Source organism: Eutrigla gurnardus (genome assembly GCF_963514095.1).
Source record: "Eutrigla gurnardus genome assembly, chromosome: 6".
In the NCBI taxonomy this organism is placed as follows: domain Eukaryota; kingdom Metazoa; phylum Chordata; class Actinopteri; order Perciformes; family Triglidae; genus Eutrigla; species Eutrigla gurnardus.
In genome coordinates, this window is record NC_139920.1 from 30,474,848 (window position 1) to 30,496,333 (window position 21,486).

General features: G+C 47.9%; 1 protein-coding gene across 1 annotated transcript in view; it reads right to left on the bottom strand.

The window, feature by feature from the left end:
- The window catches only part of hcn2b (hyperpolarization activated cyclic nucleotide-gated potassium channel 2b), a gene marked incomplete at its 5' end in the record, with an annotated part of 27,848 nt that extends 6,878 nt beyond the window's left edge, over nucleotides 1-20,970 (bottom strand). The window contains 4 exons of the mRNA XM_084011919.1: nucleotides 9,409-9,627; nucleotides 15,045-15,206; nucleotides 18,618-19,041; nucleotides 20,186-20,970. Of these exons, the coding sequence (XP_083868045.1) occupies nucleotides 9,409-9,627; nucleotides 15,045-15,206; nucleotides 18,618-19,041; nucleotides 20,186-20,970 (1,590 nt within the window). The remainder of the gene's footprint in view (nucleotides 1-9,408; nucleotides 9,628-15,044; nucleotides 15,207-18,617; nucleotides 19,042-20,185) is intronic.
- Nucleotides 20,971-21,486: the final 516 nt, after the last annotated feature.

The following is a 21,486-nucleotide window of genomic DNA, read 5'->3' on the forward strand; positions in this document are numbered from 1 at the left end:
ACGTGCAGCTATGGAGGAAGACGGTGATGGAGCCGTTAAGGAAACATGACAGCTCTGTTAAGCCCTTGAGGATTCATCACGCTCCGATGTGTTTAGAGAAGGAAGATGCTGCTGTACATCTTCATCTCTCTCTCTCTCACAGTAAATGTAGGCTTTTCTACAGGAGGGGACAAAACAAACATGATGATATGAAACAGCTCTTTCATGATCTGTGGAGTCGAGAAAGGAAAAGTAAATCATTTAATGTACACAGGTTCCTATTCTGAGAAGATCTTTGTTATTTATGTTAGAATTGATAAATATCTAAAAAAGAGAGAGCTGAAACTCGGTTGGCTGCAGCGGATCGTGTTTGCTCAACCGAGTGATTCCCACCATCACATATTCACCGCCGTTATCTCCGTCCAGAGTGAATGTCCACTGCTCTCGACTCATTATGACGCTCCGTAACACATTTCATGCCTGGGTTCCCTGTGAAAGCAGCAGCCGCCGTGTCGGCTTCTGTTCGGAGGCGGAAGGGCAAACAGCGCCGGGCAATCTGGGAATAAATCTCTGGCTGTTATTCCCCATTCACTTTACACAGATGGCTTCCTGGGGGTTTGCTTTTATGGACACCAGGAAGACGGCACATCATATGCTGCTTTCACACATCACCACCTTCCTGTAAATAAACCCCAATGCTACAGCAACCGCAGCAACCGCAGCAACTACAGCAACCGCAGCAACCACAGCAACTACAGCAACCACAGCAACTACAGCAACCGCAGCAACCACAGCAACTACAGCAACCACAGCAACTGTAGCAACCGCAGCAACCACAGCAACCACAGCAACCGCAGCAACCGCAGCAACCACAGCAACCACAGCAACTACAGCAACCGCAGCAACTGCAGCAACCGCAGCAACTGCAGCAACCACAGCAACCACAGCAACCGCAGCAACCACAGCACCACCTTCCTGTAAACGAAAAGTACTAAATAAACCCCAATGCTACAGCAACCACAGCAACCGCAGCAACCACAGCAACCGCAGCAACCGCAGCAACCACAGCAACCGCAGCAACCACAGGAAACACAGCAACCACAGCAACTACAGCAACCGCAGCAACCACAGCAACCACAGCAACCGCAGCAACCACAGCAACCACAGCAACCGCAGCAACCACAGCAACCGCAGCAACTGCAGCAACCACAGCAACCGCAGCAACCACAGCACCACCTTCCTGTAAACGAAAAGTACTAAATAAACCCCAATGCTACAGCAACCACAGCAACCGCAGCTACCACAGCAACCGCAGCAACCGCAGCAACCACAGCAACCGCAGCAACCACAGCAACCGCAGCAACCACAGCAACCACAGCAACCACAGCAACCACAGCAACCGCAGCAACCACAGCAACCACAGGAAACACAGCAACCACAGCAACTACAGCAACCGCAGCAACCGCAGCAACCACAGCAGCAACTTGAGGAGGAAACAGTCATTCCCAAAGACCGGATCTGGATCCACACGTGGGGTGGCAGATCAATTCTTCCATCGTCTTTCATTTAACATTCATATCTGCAGTACACATGTGAGCCACACGAGGCAGCCTTAACGTGGAAGGCTAGCGTACATTCTGTTTGTTAACTTAGATGTATAACCGTGAATACGCCTCATGGCTGGTTTTAATACACCGATAGAAAAACAAAGCCACGCTGGCCGGTTGATATGTAGCCTACTGTACGGTTGATGCTCTCTCTCTTCCTGAGTGTGTTTGTGTATTTGTGTGTTTGTGTGTTTGTGTGTTAAGGACACGAGTCATCCCTCTGTGGGATAAACGTGAACTGGATGAGTCGTGGTTTCCAGCAGAGCGTCGAGGGAGCGCCTCCGAACGGTCCAACAGAACTCAGATCTCAGATCAGCTGTGCAGCGACCGTCGTTCAGAGCTCACCTGTGGTTTCCCACGTCTACAACAATCAGCAGGTAGCATTCGTTAGCCTCCCGCCTTTGAACTTATAGCTGTCGTGAATGTCAGTCAGCCTTGTTTTAATCTCAACTGAAGAATAACACGTTAACAATAAAAACCCAATAAATATCACAACATAAAACTTTGCTGAAGAAATCCGTTGAATTATCAGTTGGATCAACAAAACATGGTTAAAAAAAAGCTTAAAAGGCCTCGGAAAATGTCCTAGATGAAACCCTTAGAATGTAAAAGAGGTCTTGGTAGAACCCCTTGGTGGGTTCTCGATGAAACCCTGGGAATGTAAAAGGGGTCTTGGTAGAACCCCTTGGTGGGTTCTTGATGAAACCCTTAGAATGTAAAAGAGGTCTTGGTAGAACCCCTTGGTGGGTTCTTGATGAAACCCTTAGAATGTAAAAGAGGTCTTGGTAGAACCCCTTGGTGGGTTCTTGATGAAACCCTTAGAATGTAGAAGGGGTCTTGGTAGAACCCCTTGGTGGGTTCTCGATGAAACCCTGGGAATGTAAAAGGGATCTCAATAGGATTTTGGATTGAACCATTATATCATAGAAGGGTTCTCTAGAATATCTCATGTGGTTCTGGGTGAAACCTTTTCTACCTAGAACCCTCTGAAAGGGGGATGGATATAAACTGTTTCTAATAAGAAGAACAAAGACACATCTACGTGTTTATTGGTCTGTATCTCATGAAGCCATAAACCTTCCGAAGCACTCATCTATGACTTGAGGTGGAAACATGCAGTAAATATACGACAGGTCTCCTCTGTGCGTTCTTTAATCATCTAGAGTGCTGATACCTTGCTGCCTGAGTCGTGACCAGGCAGGCGTGATTTATAATCTAAGAGGACCAGCGGGGGGCGCCGACAACGACCTTGTAGCGGCTGATGACACGTGCATGGGACGGGACGGCTCGCCGTGCAGGAAATTACATCGTGTCCAACCGTAAGGTGACATATGGGCTAGAGGAGAAGATGAAGGCTTGACCCTGACGACTTGGTGGCAAATCACCATCTTTATACAGCAAACACTGGCTGTCATCATCACATTCACTTCCATACAGGAGGATGATCTCTGCAGAACATCAGCCAATGAGTGTTCTATCAAAGAGGAAACGTGGGTTTATGTAAGAACTGCAGCGTTGGGGGAAAGAGTAACATTTGTCCTTATTATCAGGAAAACCTCATTTCTATTTAAGCTGCTATCAATCCACTCCACCTCCTATAATCCTTCACTTCCTGGTTTTTATTCTTCTCCTCCGTCCAGACCTTGTCAGGTGATCTTGCCGAAGTCAGTCGGGAGAACAGGAAGTGTTGTTCTCTGCTCTTCTTTCAATGAAGAAACACTCTCCAGGTCCAATATAACTCACGTTATCTGTCCCACACACACCTAACCACGGCTTCCCCAGTGTGATGTCCATACTACACAAATTAAATACACACAGCAACCTCATACATGACAACATCTTAAAGATCCGGGTGGATCAATTACTTTAATGAACCAACATCTGCAAAAACAATTTACTGCATCCTTTTTTCTTTCTTGCGTAAACCAATCTTGATCTCAATCTCACGCTGTCTTGATTAATTGCCTCGGGGCCGTGGCTCGTTTTGCATGAAGAGCCACGACGGCGCTAAATTAAAAACTTTACAGGGTGTCATCGGCAGCAATCTTTCCAGATTCCTAACACGTCTTGTTACTCCCCTTAAAGATGTGCGTATTCCTAAGAAACCCAGTAAAACGAAAAAGGACTAAGTAAATGTCACTTCAAATCATTCAAAATATTCTCCATATTCCATTTGTTTTTATCTGTGTCAGGCAAAGACATGCCTGACACAGATAATACCCTTCTATAGGGTATTAATAATGCAGTGTCCATTCTATAAAACCAAACATGCACCAGGATGGACCGGGATGCAGATCAGACGGGACTTAGAGCCTTCCTGACATCCAATCTGTTCCTCTCGGCTCGAGGACTTAGTTAAGGAGCAGCATGGAGGTTTTTATGGGACATAAAGCTGCCGGCTGGTGATGATGATGCATGGCTGTCACTGTTACAGAGGCAAGAAGGGAGGAATCCGATTGGCCCTCCCATTAATGGGCCGTGTCACTGAACGTCAGGGCTCAAGTCCTGTATCCGTGTGTGTGTGTGTGTGTGTGTGTGTGTGTATTTGTGTGTGTGTGTGAGAGTGTGTGTGTGTGTGTGTGTGTGTGTTAAACCCCAGTTGACTTCAGCACTATGGTCTAATATATTATGTCCTCCAGTTAATTGGTTAATTGGTGTTATGAATTGTTGGATCTGGTGGTTCTTGGACCATTATTTATGAAATAAAACTGTTGTGATTCTTCTAACTTCATGGAAGTGCAGTAAAAATCCTTTAAAGGCACTAATGTGAAGAAATCTGAAGAAAAAAAACAGAAAACAAACTAAGAACCAAGATGGCGACAACCAAAGTCCAAACCAACGGATGACCTTGAGGTGAAAACATCTTCTTCTTTTATACAGTCAATAATCTTCACCTGTGGGTTCATTTCTACAATCAATGACAATAATATGATCATTCATAAGAACATTCAAAAACATTTCAGGTGCGCTTCAGGGTGAAACTACACTCTTGACCCTGGAAATAATGGCTGACAATATAAACTTAGAGTCCACCTACAAGCTGGAGATCTGGACCGTAGCTGTCTCTCTTACAACTATGAGATGTGGTTAAAGCTCCAGGGAAAGCAATATCGTTTAATTAGATATCTAAGTCCAGGTCAGACCTCAGTAGCTATGAAGTGAGCACTTCTCTTCAATCGGTGTTCTTGGGTCAAGACCCAGTGGATCAGTGCACCGAGAGGTCAGGGGGGTCACGTCTCCCTCAGCCCACCCCTGTGTGGACACACTAACTAAGTAGTGGAGGGGTTGAGGGAGTGCTGTTACATAATGGCTAATGCCCTCGTCCATGTGTCCGCTGGCAGATGGTGTGTTGTCCAACAGTCGAAGGTGAAGGGACGTATGGAGCCGGGTGTGGGGAACACGGGATCAGAGGACCGACCACGATGAAAGGATCTACCATCCTTCATAACCTCTGAACTCATGTTTCCTGACAACAGAGATCTTCTACAGGGTCTCCCAACCGCAGCACAACTGGGATATTTAACATGCAGGAGGCATCATTTACCAAACAGTAGGCCAACACATCAATAGTTGAAATAGTTAGCGAAAAGTGATGAAGAAAAGAAATGCAATGATTCATTAAAATAATGGTTAAACAGGTGAAATAATTAGCTAAACGTTATAAAGAAAAGAATATTATTTAAAGGTACTGGATGAACAGAATAAATAACAGTTTAAAAGAAATAAGTAAATAAATTAGCTCAAAGTAATGAATCAAACAGGAGAGATAATCAGCTTAAAGTAATGGAAAAACAAATGAGATCATTATCTTAAAGGAATGAAGTATCACGAAGGCAAAGCAGCCTAAGTACGGGCAATTCAGCAGTCAGGACGCTGCTTTACAGTCTCTCATTACCGTCTGCCTCTCTTATCTCACATTTACTGTGTGTCTCTATTTATAGTGCTGTTCCCAGACCTGCTAAACACACAACCAAACAGCATGTGTCCATTGTGATAAAGCAGAAACATAGCAGCGCTTTGTCTGAGCCGACAGCAAACAGTCAGCATCTCTCTGGGAGCGCTGCAGCTATTATGACTTTTCTGCTAACTGTTTATTCTGCGTTGTGTCAACACGACTCCATGCATTTACACTCAGTCACCAGGCGGCCGCGTTCCAACCCCTTATCTGCAGGCAAGGTTCAGTTCATCTGTTAAGAGGAACAAACAAGTCACGGGGGGACCGGAGAGGACCGGAGGGACCGGAGAGGACCGGAGAGGAACCGGAGAGGACCGGAGGGACCGGAGAGAACCGGAGGGACCGGAGAGGACCGGAGAGGACCAGAGAGGACCGGAGGACCAGAGAGGACCGGAGGGACCGGAGAGGACGAGAGAGGACCGGAGGGACCGGAGGAACCGGAGAGGACTGGAGGGACCGGAGAGGACCGGAGGGACCGGAGAGGACGAGAGAGGACCGGAGGGACCGGAGGAACCGGAGAGGACTGGAGGGACCGGAGAGGACCGGAGGAACCGGAGAGGACCAGAGAGGACTGGAGGGACCGGAGGAACCAGAGAGGACTGGAGGGACCGGAGAGGACTGGAGGGACTGGAGGAACCAGAGAGGACTGGAGGGACCGGAGAGGACCGGAGAGGACCGGAGAGGACTGGAGGGACCGGAGGGACCAGAGAGGACCGGAGGAACCGGAGAGGACCAGAGAGGACCGGAGAGGACCAGAGAGGACCAGAGGACTGAGAGGACCGGAGGGACCGGAGAGGACCGGAGGAACCGGAGAGGACTGGAGGAACCAGAGAGGACCAGAGAGGACCGGAGAGGACCAGAGAGAACCGGAAAGGACCGGAGGAACCAGAGAGGACCGGAGAGGACCAGAGAGGACCGGAGGAACCGGAGAGGACCAGAGAGGACCAGAGGACTGAGAGGACCGGAGGGACCGGAGGAACCAGAGAGGACCAGAGAGGACCAGAGAGGACCGGAGGGACCGGAGAGGACCAGAGAGGACCAGAGAGGACCAGAGGACTGAGAGGACCGGAGGGACCGGAGAGGACTGGAGGAACCAGAGAGGACCAGAGAGAACCGGAAAGGACCGGAGGAACCAGAGGGACAGGAGAGGACCAGAGAGGACCGGAGGAACCAGAGAGGACCGGAGGAACCAGAGGGACAGGAGAGGACCAGAGAGGACCGGAGGAACCAGAGAGGACCGGAGAGGACCGGAGGAACCAGAGGGACAGCCTGTCGGGTGGTTGTGCCGCCCCGGCCTGGCAGGTGATGCCACTCTGCTCATTATTTCACTGCTGTGCATCACGGAGGAAGCAGGAAACTGAGTGATGGCAGGAAGTGGTGGCTGTGGACGTCACCCCGCTGACAGAGGACATGGGACTGACACAAACCAGAGACTCCAGCAAAGACTCAGCGCCACATTTGTCCTCTTTCACCATTTTTCTCTGGTGTCCGAGCTCGCCGCAGGACTACTTCCTGTAGACTTATGCAATTAATGTCAAACATCCCATCTGGAAACCAACGTAATTGGACGGAAACGTCATCCAACTAGTCACATAGCAAACTTAGTTAGTGGTGAAAAGAAAACTTTAAATGGTGGAATGTCTGTTCAGGCAGCGGTGGGCGGGGCCTCTGCTGGTAGATTTGACTTGAACCAAAAAAATCCAGGAAGCAAGAAGTATTCAAGGATGCAAGGATGTTTAATAAGACCCGGTTGAGGCTCGACGCTCAGCAGTGTGGCAGCCCAAAAAGCATTCCTCCCATAGACCACAACTGTAAAGGAGAGGACACCTACTTTACATTGCAATGTGAAGCTTATGGGGGGGGGGATGAATTGGATCAATATCTTTGCACTAATCTTGATGTAGATGGAGCTCTCTGCAAATCTGGTTTTGTGCCACTAACTAACAAATACGGGCAGCCGGACCGATACGGAAACATTCTCTGCAGAGATCATCATGATATGAGAAACTTTGAAAATAGCTCTCAACTAAACATAGTTCATTGCAGGAAAGCATAAAAGCCAAGAGCACAAAGATTAATTAACAACAAAGACATGAAGACATAAAAATAGAAAACATGATCAAAAGAAACTTTAGGACTTCATAGAAGTGATATTAAATTTAAGAAAAGTGCACGAGGAGAGAAAACAAAGTTAAAAGTCAGGCGATTACTTAAAAGAACGTCTCTCTGAGTGTATTTTGAGGATTCATGGGATGGGACTGAATTAGTGAGAAAACAAGTCTCAGGTTAACATCAGCCAAGTTCATGTGATGAGTACGAAGGGTTGCTTTACCCAAATGACCAAATAAAAAGAGACATTTAGAAGTTGAGCATCAGTAAGCCACAGGTCTTATAGGTGGACAGTTTTAAGTTAAAAATAAAGCAGACAGAAGGATCAACAACATTCAGGAGATCCAGGATGTCAAAACGATTCAACGGAGAAAAAAGAACAATATAAAGTGAGCCGTTACATGACCTCGTAATCAAGAAGGTAGGTACAGCAATGTTCTTATAAAGCCTGTGATGGTCATGTGGAGACCACATCACCCTCCGCCGTAAACATGGAGCAGTTCCCTCAGAGACCACAGGGGGCGTATCATCCATCCATTCCCACATCCAGCAGCTTCGTTACTTTTTCAACACTAGCGCGGCCTTTCCCACAGCACCTGAACTCATCATCAGGGATGCTCCCTGCTGTGACCTAGAAAGTACAACAAGACGATGATCTCCTCAACGCGACGCACGACCCGGCCTCCAGTAACGACACATGACTCAATAAGATGGAAACCTGTCCACCCTTTGTTCTCAAACACTGACCAGAGGCTGCGACTTAACAAAGCTCGATCCCTCTGATGTGTGTGTGAGACGGATGTCAACATCAGGAGGATCTAAGGAGGCGAACGCAACGCAGAGCTCCCATGTCACCGTTAGAAAGCAGGAGCCGATCCATACACACCGGAGAGGCTTTGATCGAGAATCACATCAGCAAACCCTCGCTGTTCATACCGAACATGGTCACCTTCTTCCCCACATGGTTGGGAGAACGTCTTCTTACGGTGCTCTAGATAGAGGCCCACCTGGGTATGGAGGGGAAGGTAATCCTGCAGCTAAACCCCCCTGATTGATTTCAACAGTGAGCTAAATATAGACTGAACCAAACCCCCGTTCTCAGTTGAAGCTAGAACGCTGAGCTATCTGCTAAGATGTTGGTTCACCCAAATGAACAAAACTCACTGTTTAGTATCCAGCCATGCAGATGGATTTTGTTTTCGGGATAACAATCGGATATTTTCCTGCTATTTAGTGGAGGTTCTCACACCAGTCACATCTTTCCAGTAACTCTGGATAATCCACAGAACACACAGTCCACAGTTTCCATTGGGATTATTTCTTTTAAACCTGTTTTTGGAGTACCCAGATTATTATTCATAAAACCCAACCTGTCATTGTTACACTTGTTAATAATTGAGCTTTAAAAGGTCAAACTAGACCTTTTTTTAATCTGTCCATGCACAGATCACAACTATCTATCTCTCTCTCAGTAAGAAAGCAAATAAGTGTGATTCCCAAATTGATTTCAAGCCCCAGATTCCCTTTTGAAAACCTCTCATTTTATTACAGTGAAGTCTGAGAGTCTGCCCACACAGGCCTGGTCCTCCCGGGCCTCCCTTCACTCCAGTGGGCCCAGTAATAGGCCCTGGGCCTCCAGCAGCGTGTTGGCCTCCAGCGGGGACCAGCAGAGCAGCAAGGCGAGGCTCTGCCGACTACTGGCCGAAGGTAGTGCCTGTCTGCATGTCTGGATACCAAAAACAGGAGCCAGACCCTTACCTTTTCCTGGTACTGGCGTCTGGACGAGTCCAGGGACTGGATGAGTGCGGTGGCGTGGCCGATGAACATGGCGTAGCAGGTGGCTCCGACGATCATACTGAGCATGGTGAGCCAGATGTCCGACATGCTCTCCGGGGCTTGCCTCCCGTAGCCGATGCACAGCATGTGACTCATGGCCTTAAAGAGGGCGAAGGAGTAGAGCTCGCTCCACGTGTCGTTCTGGGGGAGAGGAGGAACAACATATAAGTCTATTAAAACTTCAGAGATTTTGATCTTTTGACCTGATTGTGTCTTCTCCCATGAAGGAAGGCAGAGAGAGTGAATTAAAGAACGAGCGGGCTAAAGAGTGAGACATGTTTCAGGTTTAGTGGAGAGCCTCCTCCTCATCATCTTTATCATCTTCATCATTATCACCACCACTGAGCAGCCTCGCCTCGTGTTGGCCAGAAGAGTGTTAATGAGATCTGCCTGCCGTTGATTGGTGATCACACACTCAGTCGGCCCAATTCTGTGTCCTAGTCCGTGTTCCATTCATTAGGAAGCCCTCCAGAGGAGCTCCACCTCCCAGCCTCCCCTCAAACAGCTGTGGTTCTCACACACACACACACACACACACACACACACTGATTGGCTGGATTCGTATCTGATTTGTGTTTTTATCCACAAGCATTTGCGTTTCATTTGAGATTCTAAGGGGCGGAGGTGGAAATGTGGGTTTAGAAAGGTGATTGCAGGGACAGCAAAGAAAGAAGATGAGATTTTGAAAAGCAAAGTCTTTTTCGGATCAGCGGTTTGGATTTGTTTGGGGAGATAAAACTGGACCTTGTAATCTTTAAGAGAAAACCCCTGAAAACAGTCTGAAGCCTCGAAGATTAGAAGCATCACATCTCCAGCTTGCTTGTTATTTCTAGACTTGCCCCCTCCCTGCGGTCCGAGTCTCACTGTCATCATTAAGCCTCAACAGAACATCCACCGCCCCGAGGAGGGCGAGACCCAGACCCTCCAGTCAGCATGCAGGAGAAGAAGCCCCGGACTTGGAGACCACAGCACAGCAATAAACACCTTCTGCGTTGTGGACTCTTTGCTGGCTACCTGGTAGCTAGCCACGCTAGTCCTTTCTACCCATTTCCAGTATTTGTGCTCAGCTAAGCATCCGATGGCTGAGGCTTCATATTTAATCAATCTCCTCATTTACCGAAACTCTCAACAAGCAGAATCGAACGCAAAACAAGCACGTATTGATTTCCACGCGACTGCGTGAGCCAGAGAGGCGTTCTGGACGGAGTCGGTAGTGTTAACGTTTAATTCCAGCTGATTAAAAGTGACAGCATCCAACCGTCTTCTTCCTAAATCACAGCCTCCGCAGTGACACAATAAACAGATCCACCCTCTGGAGGGCAAAGACAGAGGAAGACAATGAAATTAGCTCTGGTGAGCATTTTATTTGCCATCTGTCTTCACTGAGCAGCGTGGAAGATACATAATACGTTTAGGGAGGCGTACGGGACATCTATGATGCATGATGGGTAAGTATAGAACGGTGAGCGTACGTGTGTGTTTGCACGTCCGTCCGGGTTCACGTGTGTGTGTGTGTGTGTGTGTGTGTGTGTGTGTGTGTGTGTGTGACAGGGTGCATGGGGAGTTTGCTTTGCTGTAACGGACTGACATTTAGATCACACTGACATTTAGAATTTGAATATGTAAACTGCCATAAAAGACCTTGTCAGCATGTTAATATTCATTATTCAGAACCAGCTTGACGATATTCATGAGGAAACACTGACATTAAAAGCAAAGAGATACTTCCGATGATCGGAGACATCGCTAAGTTTGTATTCGCAACTTGCAGCGGAACATTGACTTTCTCCGGATATAATGGGCGCCTATTAAAAAGTCCTGGTTCACCAAATCCAGTGTTTTTCTGAAAGATGGAGCTTCAGTGTTGCAGCTGGAGACTGGAAGAGAAATGGAGAAATCACAAGAAGAGCCTGCAGCCCGGCTTCGAGATGTACGCTAACATCGGCATGCTAACATGCTTTTCGATGATCAATATCTGAGTTTTGGGTGACGGTATGCCAACATTTGCAATAAACACAAAGTTCTGGTTTGGTCATAAACCAACTTTTGTTTTTTTAATTGGACAAACGTTGCCATCCTCGAGAGCCGCGCCGTTAGCGATAAAAGTGCAGCGTGTTGCACTTGTGTTGCAAAGGTCTTTATCTCAGTTGAGTTGAAGGAAATCTGCCTCGTGGACTCTGGTGCGTCTTTTAATCGTCTTCATCACATGTGAAACGGGTGCTTGAAAGTCATGCAGCGTTTTTAATTGATCTGCGTGAGGAATTGGACTCAGTGGATCGTAGCTTTGTTGCTCACTAAGCTGTTGTTATTGGGTTTGAGTTCATTAGCTTTAATTGGGTTTTTTGCAACATGATGTGTTTGAGGAACAACTTCCAATGTATGAATTGATCGAACTAACTTTATTCCATGCAATCACATGATTGATCACTGAACTATGAAATAAAAAGGTGACAGCAGCGATGAATGAGGGGAGGGTTTCAGCTCTTCCTATTATGTTGTTGTTTCTGAGAACTGAATGTACGTTGGAGTGCATGAACCAAATTAGGACTGGAAGAAGCTGTCGGATCGTAACCAGCAGTCACTCGACTCACGTCAACACCTCCACACATAACCGTCCATGACTCTCAGCGCTGACAGCCCGGCCTGCCACTTAGATCACTTCCCTAATTGAATGAACAGGAGGATATCCTTATTAACTTCCACAGCAGGAGTGTGTGTGTGTGTGTGTGTGTGTGTGTGTGTGTGTGTGTGTGTGTGTGTGTGTGTGTGTGTGCGTGTGTGTGTGTGTGTGTGTGTGTGTGTGTGTGTGTGCGTGTGTGTGTGTGTGCGTGTGTGTGTGTGTGTGTGTGTGTGCGTGTGTGTGTGTGTGTGTGTGTGCATAATTATCCAAAGAAATGGGTACACTATTGAAGTTCTAGTAGCTCTTACGTAAAAAGCCTGAATATTAAAAACCTAAACGGAGCTCTGAAGCAGGACAGGAAGAGAGAGAGCTAAGTGACTGATCCAAGAGCCAATCAGAGAGAGGCAGACGGGACCAACCCATACTTAACAGAGAGCCACCTAAACAACAGGCCTGATTGGTGGGTTCTGATAATGTCAGGTCTTTAACAAGTCACACATGTTGTTTTTGAGTAGGGATGGGGCGCTGCAGGATTATATCATGATTAAACCCAATAAATTGATTATATTGATTATTGAAGAATTGAAGAAATTGAAGAACATGATATCAGCATTATAGATCGGCCATCCACCCTCTAAATATCGGCATCGGCCACTGAAAAACCCATTTGGGTCGACCGCTAATGTTCATATGTCTGGTTTTGAGCTGAATACAGGATTACAGGAAAGAAACAAGTCAGAAGGAGGTTATTTGGATTATCAGAACACACAGGAAGGCAGACAGACAGCTATAGGCAGACAGACAGCTATACGTATGGAGGCAACAGTGAATTATGTGTTGTTTCTATCCGGCCGTATCATCATGTGTTGTGTATTATAGTCTGAGTGCATGTAAGAAAAGGAGAGTAGGTGCATCCAGTGAATGTCCAGCGCTGGCAGCAGCCTGAAGTGAAGCCCGGGGGAAGAGGATCATTTAACGCTGCGTCTCTCGTTCAAAGCCTCTCTGATGACGATCTCTGACCTTGATTACACTGAGAGCAGCGCCCACACCAGGCAACCACGCCCACAGCAGGCAACCACGCCCACACCAGGCAACCACGCCCACACTAGGCAACCACGCCCACACCAGGCAACCACGCCCACACTAGGCAACCACGCCCACACCAGGCAACCACGCCCACACTAGGCAACCACGCCCACACCAGGCAACCAAGCCGACACTAGGCAGCCACGCCCACACCAGGCAGCCACGCCCACACCAGGCAACCACGCCCAAACCAGGCAACCACGCCCACACCAGGCAACCAAGCCGACACTAGGCAGCCACGCCCACAACAGGCAGCCACGCGCACACCAGGCAACCACGCCCAAACCAGGCAACCACGCCCACACCAGGCAACCAAGCCGACACTAGGCAGCCACGCCCACACCAGGCAGCCACGCCCACACCAGGCAACCAAGCCTACACCAGGCAGCCACGCCCACACCAGGCAGCCACGCCCACACCAAGCGACGACGCCCACACCAGGCGACCAAGTCTACAACAGGCAACCACGCCCACACAAGGCGACCACGCCCACACCAGGCAACCACGCCCACACCAGGCGACAACGCCCACACCAGGCAGACACGCCCACACCAGGCAGACACGCCCACACCAGGCAGACACGCCCACATTAGGCAACCACGCCCACACCAGGCAGACACGCCCACACCAGGCAGACACGCCCACACTAGGTAACCACGCCCATACCAGGCAGCCACGCCCACACCAGGCAACCAAGCCTACAACAGGCGACCACGCCCACACCAGGCGACCACGCCCACACCAGGCGACCACGCCCACACGAGGCAACCACGCCCACACCAGGCAGCCACGCCCCCACCAGGCAGCCACACCCACACCAAGTGACCACGCCCACACGATGCGACCACGCCCACATCAGGCAGCCACACCCACACCAGGCGACCACGCCCACACCAGGAGGCCATGCCCACAGCAGGCAGCCACGCCCACACCAGGGGGCCACGCCCACAGAGCGTGACAACATATGTTCTCTAATTTCATACCCGTTGGTGATAATTAACATTATACACAAAGAAATGTGCAATATAGAAGCTGCATGTTCTCCTGGGGGGCTCAAAGGCAACTTTGAGCTGAGAAACCCACGTCAGATGCTGACGGAGCAGACTGAACACTGTGGGCAGGAATCAAGCGAAGGCTAAAACATCCACACCAGAGGCACAAAGTCTGTCATATCGCCCATGTTTATTGTATTTTAGTCAAGTAGAGATGGGACAATTTAGAATTTGATCACGGAGCGGGATGAAAACACTCACAATCGATCGGGGTGAATTTTCATTATCGGGATAATCCTAAATATCGTCACGAGTGATTTGAAAAAGCTGTCTAGCTTGCTTTCATGGTAGAGAAGTGAGAAATGGAGCATTATTTAAAAAAATACAGCACGCAAAATACATTATTTGTATTTATTTATGCAGGGAGACCTTATGATTTATGATAATTTCAATTAAGATTGGCTGAAGAATAAATCACATGACAAGCCGTACACGGGCATGTCTCCTGGGTTTAAGATGGTTTAATCAAGGCCAGTCCTGCCTGTCTGTCTGTCTGTCTGTCTGTCTGTGTGCGTGCGTGCGTGCGTGTGTTAGAAGAGTCAACTGATCTGACTGCAAATAACACCCCTTCTGCTCCACTGGGGGAAAGTTTTATGCTTTGGTTTTGTAGTCCTTGTGACTGATGAATACACACACTCTCTCTCTTTCTCTCACACACACACACACACACACACACACACACACACACACACACACACACACACACACACACACACACACACACACACACACACACACACACACACACACACACACACACACACACACACACACACACACAAACACAGCATTCTGCTTACCACCATCTTGTTGAGGGAGACCCAGCAGTCCGACGGAAAGTCCTGCAGCATGGGAACCAGGAACTGGAGGCAGCCATCCCAGTGACACAGCAGCAGCATCATACCGATCAGGTTGAATATTCGCATCACGGCGCTGGCCAGGTCGTAGGTCATGTGGAAGATCTGTCGGGGGAGAAGGAGACGGGCGGGTGGAGGGTCATCAAAGCGGAGACAGAGATGGATGTGTGACGGGAATGATAACTCTGTTTATCCAGCTGGAGGTGAGAACCGGCATAGTGAGTGTGTAGTTTGTATTATGCATAACGTATTCTTCACTGTTATACATCCTACTCTGAATATGGTATTAATTGATATGATTGATTGAATAGATTGAGGAACAAAGAACATTTCAAGCTTTGGCGGTCCCTGTGGACAAAAGCAGTATTGTTTCCAAGCACCAGATTTTAGAAAACCTCTCATTTTACTATAATAGGGTGTGGCAGTCTGCCTCGTGCAGTCCTGGTTCTAGTTCTACTATGCCTCCCTTCCCTCCAGTAGACCCAGCAATACGGCCTCCCAGCAGGGACCAGCAGAGACCAGTAGAGACTAGGAAGGACCAGGAGGGACCAGCAGAGCAGCGTGGCAAAGCTCTCCACCAGTAGAATGTGTCGGGCTGAGGGGGTCGATGTTCTAACCAGTAATGAATGATGAAACCTCACCAGACGGCCATGAGGCTTTGATCAGCAGCCGGGCTCCGACCCCTCTCTCTGCCGTCTCTTAGATTTACTCCCCTCAGGTGAGAAGGCTCATTTGTGGAGCTGCTGTTGTGGTCACAGACTTGTAAACACCGCTCAGGCTCTCACGCTGGCTACTGGCCAGGCCTCGTTAACGTTGACATCAATGTGTCTGCTGTGAAATCCTTGCATAGCTGGGGGCAACGGGAGGACTTCACTAAGTGGAGGCATGCCTCCCCACGAGGGGCTGAGAATCATCCTACAGGGGAAGTAGGCCAGGTGCTGGATGGAAGTCTGCATGTCATATATCCATGCATGTTGGAGCCCTGCTTTGTGGGACGATTGGACGACGTCTCAGACCAAAAACAAAGATCAGATCATTGTATCGTGAGACCCCCACTTACCCGGATCTCTCAGAAGCAGCATCTCCTCCAAACCCTGGGTGTAGACCCATCCGGTCTAACATGTTCCTCCGTCAAACAGACCATCACACATGTTCAACTCCACTCACTAATGTGCACGATTCTTACAGATGCAGCTCTGGGCTTTTTTTTAATGGTCTTAATTTGGCTGCTGTTCACAATGATAGAATATCATTTACATAACAAGTGTTTTAAATAACACAACAAACACCTTCTCCTCATCCTCCACATATTATCTACTTAAACTTGGTGGATATTCCTACTCCCTCTGCTTTGTTTCTTGGCTACTGGCCTCGTCTCATTTGGAGAAGGGGAAAGGGAAACCCGCTGTGAGACGCTGGCCTGTGATTAGGACTCGTCCCGTCATGATTAATGAGGCTCCAGGACTAATGTTCCCCCGACACCCCGAACCGCACCTCGCCATGTGTCACTGTCAGACCACAATCTGGGTCGAGGCACGTTACTGGGACAACTCACAGTCTGAGAAGATGCAGGTAAAAGTACCTTCTGCTTTGGATCGAGACCATTCCGATGACAACGTTTAGAGTAAACTGTTGAATCTGATGAAGATGACTCCCACGCTCACACATTCCCGTCAGTGTCTCCTCTCTACGGCATGCAGCCAGCAGAGAGCCTGATCCAAAGCTTCCTGCATCAGGAAACTGCTCTGCTCTTATTTCAGACAGTCGATTCAAACAGCAGCCAGCAAACACACAACCTGCTCTTTCTTTTCCTTTTTATTACGAGCTGGTTGACTGAGCTAAACTCGTCAGGGTCTAGATTACTAGACTACATGACTGAAATGCTTATTGTTCATTTCATTTCTAGTTATTTATTTGTTGTTATGCTATCCTTTAAAGGTGTCCTATCTTTTATTTGATTTTAATATCTTATGTGTGTATACGTGTATTTACTGTATACATGTATTTGTCTGTCAAAGCACTTTATAAACTTTAGTTTTTAAAGGTGCTATACACATAAAGTGTATTATTATTATTATTATTATTATTATTATTATTATTATTATTATTACAGAAGGTACTGGTTTATACATGTTGTGGAAGTCCCAGACACACCGGGAACTAAAGGCCTTTACCCGGAGGGGATCGCTGAATCTCATGGGTCGCTATCAAAAACCACGTTGGGATGTAATTACAATCTACGGATAACGAGTCTGCCGAAGTAACGACCATAAGTCTGTCCGTTCAGACGATACGCAAATAACTTTAAAAATGCTTGTTTTGGCGTTCGACTCGCTCAGAGCTAAGCTAGGCTAACAGGGATGCTATATCGGCTACAGTTTCCAGTGTTCTTCCTCTGGAAATCCCTCTTCTCTGTCCCACTGTTCAACCCAAATTAATTTTTCATTAATTCTTAACTACATCAGTATGATAGCTATCAGGCGTATTACGATACAACATGATGAAAACTATTTGGTTTGTGTGTCAGGGAAGAATTATTTTGATTAGTTATGGAATTACTTGTACGTCGACACAAAGCCCTGCACTGGAACACAGTATTGTTTTATTAATAACAGCAAGCGTCTGGGAAATATCAATATGAAAACTTCCCTACAGGAACAACGATGATGATCATTACAGCTCTGAGGGCTCTGAGCTGATGCAGGAGGGAAACTGATTGAAGCCTTTTTGTTTGAAACTAAGATTCATAATAAATATACTATGTTGTGAAGGTTTTCCAACAAACCGCACATTCCTTAAAGGATGATGGCGATCCTGCATCACAGAATCATCTCCATCTCCACGGTTACTGTGGCTGAGTATTTAAAAAATATGAATATGCTGATATATCGATGTTGGTTTTTTTTTTTTTACTCCATAATATCGTTATCGGTCCCAAATATCTCGGCTGGGCTCGAGGAAGTAAACGGGGAATAAATGTTAGTTTAAGGCTAATTAATGTACAGCCTGGCCGATTCTGACCCTGAAATATAGTTTTAAAAATGAAATGACTGATCACGATATATCAGTTAAAAAAAAACCTGCAGACAACGATCTTCATTTGGATCTCTAGGATTTACAGTGATTAACGTGAATCAATTCGGACATTTATTGTTTGACTTTGAAATGAAACAATTCTTGAATAATAAAATTTGATGCACTACTACAAAAATGTCTTCCCATTCGTCGTCCTGTAACCTCATCTGGAACGGTGAGGTTACAGCTGTACAGGCTTAGCTTAGCGTGAAAACTACCGTTGCCTAAATATAGCTCACAGTGTTGGTGCTGCGTCGTCCCTTGTGTATTTACTTCTTTCACGGAGCCCGACTACATGATTTTGTCATCTTTGTCGTAATCTAGTCCTGTATGCTCACTGTGCATCGACATGGAATCATCATCCTAACTCTTTGTTCCTTCGGGAGGTCAGAGAAACACCCAAACCCTTTGACCCCATCAGGATGGTGAAGCTCAGCCTACCTCCTCCCATTGGTGGATGTAGCGGATGAGTCTGGACAGCCTCAGCAGCCGCAGCAGGCTGAGGATCTTGGTGAAGCGGACGATGCGGAGAGCCCGGGCCGTCTTGTACACCTCCGAGTCCATGCCTTTCTCCACGATGAGGAAGATATAATCCACGGGGATGGAGGAGACAAAGTCCACCAAGAACCAGCTCTTCAGGTACTTCTTCTTGATCTTCTTGGGGTCGAGGATGATCTCGGTGTTGTCCTCGAACACGATGCCGGTCCTGAAGTTCAGCACCAGGTCCATGAGGAAGAAGGTGTCGGAGACCACGTTGAAGATGATCCAGGGCGTGGTGGTCTCGTCCTTGAAGAAGGTGATGCCCACGGGGATGATGATCAGGTTGCCGACCATGAACATCAGCATGGTGAAGTCCCAGTAGAACCTGACGGGGTGAAGCAGAGACTGAGAGGCTGACAGGAAATAAACAAGGCGGTCTTTTATGCGAAAAGCCCACTTTTCTCACTAAGTGTATCTTCTGCTGCCGTGGCGACCTCTACCATCTGGACAAGGTCAAACCAAGGACAAGCAGAGGTGGGAATCAAACAGGAAAGAAGTCAAAGAACAACAACAGTAAAGCTCAATGGAGGACGCCTCAGCAATTATCACAGCAATTTTGTTCCATATCTGATTGTATAGCCATTTAATTTCTGCCAAAATAACCCTCCACAATGCTCATAATAGTACCACGATATCCACCCGTGGTTTAGAATTTCAAGCAGTGCATCATGAGAGATTGCCAGGCGATTCATCAATCGACCAAAAATACAATTTTCAACTTCTTTTAATAAACTATCAATTTTCAAGCAATATTTTCAAGCAAAAATGAAAAATATACTCTGGCTTCGCTGCTTTTCTTTATCTTTGGAAAAAAACACACATTCTGATCTGTTCTTTTCAGTTTTCTGACATTTTATTGACCAAACAGGAAATTGAGAAACCTGTCGGCGGATTCATGTGTATTAAAATATAAATAAATCCGTAGTTGCATCCAAATGTGCTTTTGTCACAGCCGTTCAGAGAACCTGAGTTACAGCGTTGTCTGATCAGCTGGAAGCAGCGGGAGTCTGCAAAGCAAAGGCAGGAAGCGGGGCAACGCTGCTGAGTCATGAATGTTCCCCGACATAATTCCACTAAACAGCATCACAGTAAATGAGATTTTGATATTTGAGATATTTGAGATTCTTCAGACTGCTGCTGTTTTACAGGGAGAGGATCGGAGGAGCTGTCCTCGGTGCTGAAACAGAAGTTCCCCCAACTTCACCTTCAGGATGAAACTAATTAAACAAAGCCTTTTTGGGGAGACATATGCTTGTTATGACATCATATTGCAGTTATTCATTCAGTTATTGTATTTTTCATTTTATATTAATCTTGGCTACACACCCAAATGTCTTTGTAAAGAGCTGAATATTGTGTCGTCATCGCCATCTCTGCTCATATAAAGTTTGATTTGGAAAGTGGCAGACGGTGTGTTTCTACTACACCATGTGTTCACTGTTTATGAAGGTACTTCAGTCTGACCCTACCTGAAGTCGCTGTACGGGTGGATAATCCAGTTCCCCGCTGACTTTACGCGCTCCTGCTCCTTCTCCACTGCCTTCTGGCTGCCGAACATGCGCAGGGAGAATTTGTTCACTCCGGGCTGAAGCATGGAGCTGAACTGCCGCTGCATGTAAGTCTGGTTCCCCCTGGAGTCTCCATCGTCCGGTGAGATCTGAGAGCCATCCTCGACTTTGGTAAACGTGACGGAATTCCTCGAGTGCTGACTCGGAGTCTGTCCTTTACTCGCCGGGGCGTTGGAGAAGGAGACTCTGGAGTCCTTCTTCTCCGGCCCCTGTGGCAGGGACCCCGCCGAAGTGATGGAGCCGTGCATGCTCGCAGCCTGACCCTTCGCGTCCTCCGCCGCCTCTACTCCATCCGCCCGCTTCTCCTGCCTGGAGAGGAGAGAGGAGAGGCTCCCTGAGCTGGTCGGGTCCCTTCTACAGTCTCCGTTCTTGTTGCATATCATCCCGATGGCTGCCTCTCCGATCACGCACGCCTCTGGGATGGTGGCTCCTCCGGCAGCATCCCTCCTTGCTGCGCCGCCGCCGCTGGCACTGACAGGTGGGGAGTCCGCGTCACGCAGGAGCCACAGCTCGTTGCTCGAGTTTCTGCGCGCAACGGACGCGGCTCCGCCTCCTGGCGCGGATCTCTTCATCTTGGTCCCTGCGCTGCTCCCATCATCCCCGCGTGCGGCCGAGCTGCTGGTTCCTCCAGGCGGACGAGGCTGCTGGAATTTGGGCTCCTCCTCGCCGTCCTCCGCCTCGTCCATCACACAGCCGGAACAAAAGACAGGCAGGCAGGCAGAGAGACAGACAGGCAGACAGACAGAGAGACAGACAGGCAGCCAGACACTCCCCGCACCTTGAACCTGGCGAGGCTGGGCGGAGGAGGAGGAGGAAGGAGTGTGTGGGGTTCAAAGCAGCAACAGCCCTCTGCTTTCCACACACAAACACCACTTTAGGATGGTTGCTAGGCTGCAACCTGGCGGCTGCTCAGAGAGAGAGAGAGAGACGACAGGGTTACCTTTGGGATGAACAACCTCCAGTTAATTTAAATAGAAGAAACTGTCAACAGAAGAACCTAATACATACATTATTAAATGCATGAATAAACTCACCTGATGGGAGAAAGAATCAGCCGGACGAAGGTGAAGGTCACCAGAAACCATCCTTTGATTCAGGTCGTCTCAGGTAGATCATTAACCAATAACGTATCACGGTCAGCTGATCCAGATTCATTCTAATAGTTAACATGTGAGCTTAGATTCTCCACTGAGCTGCCTGTT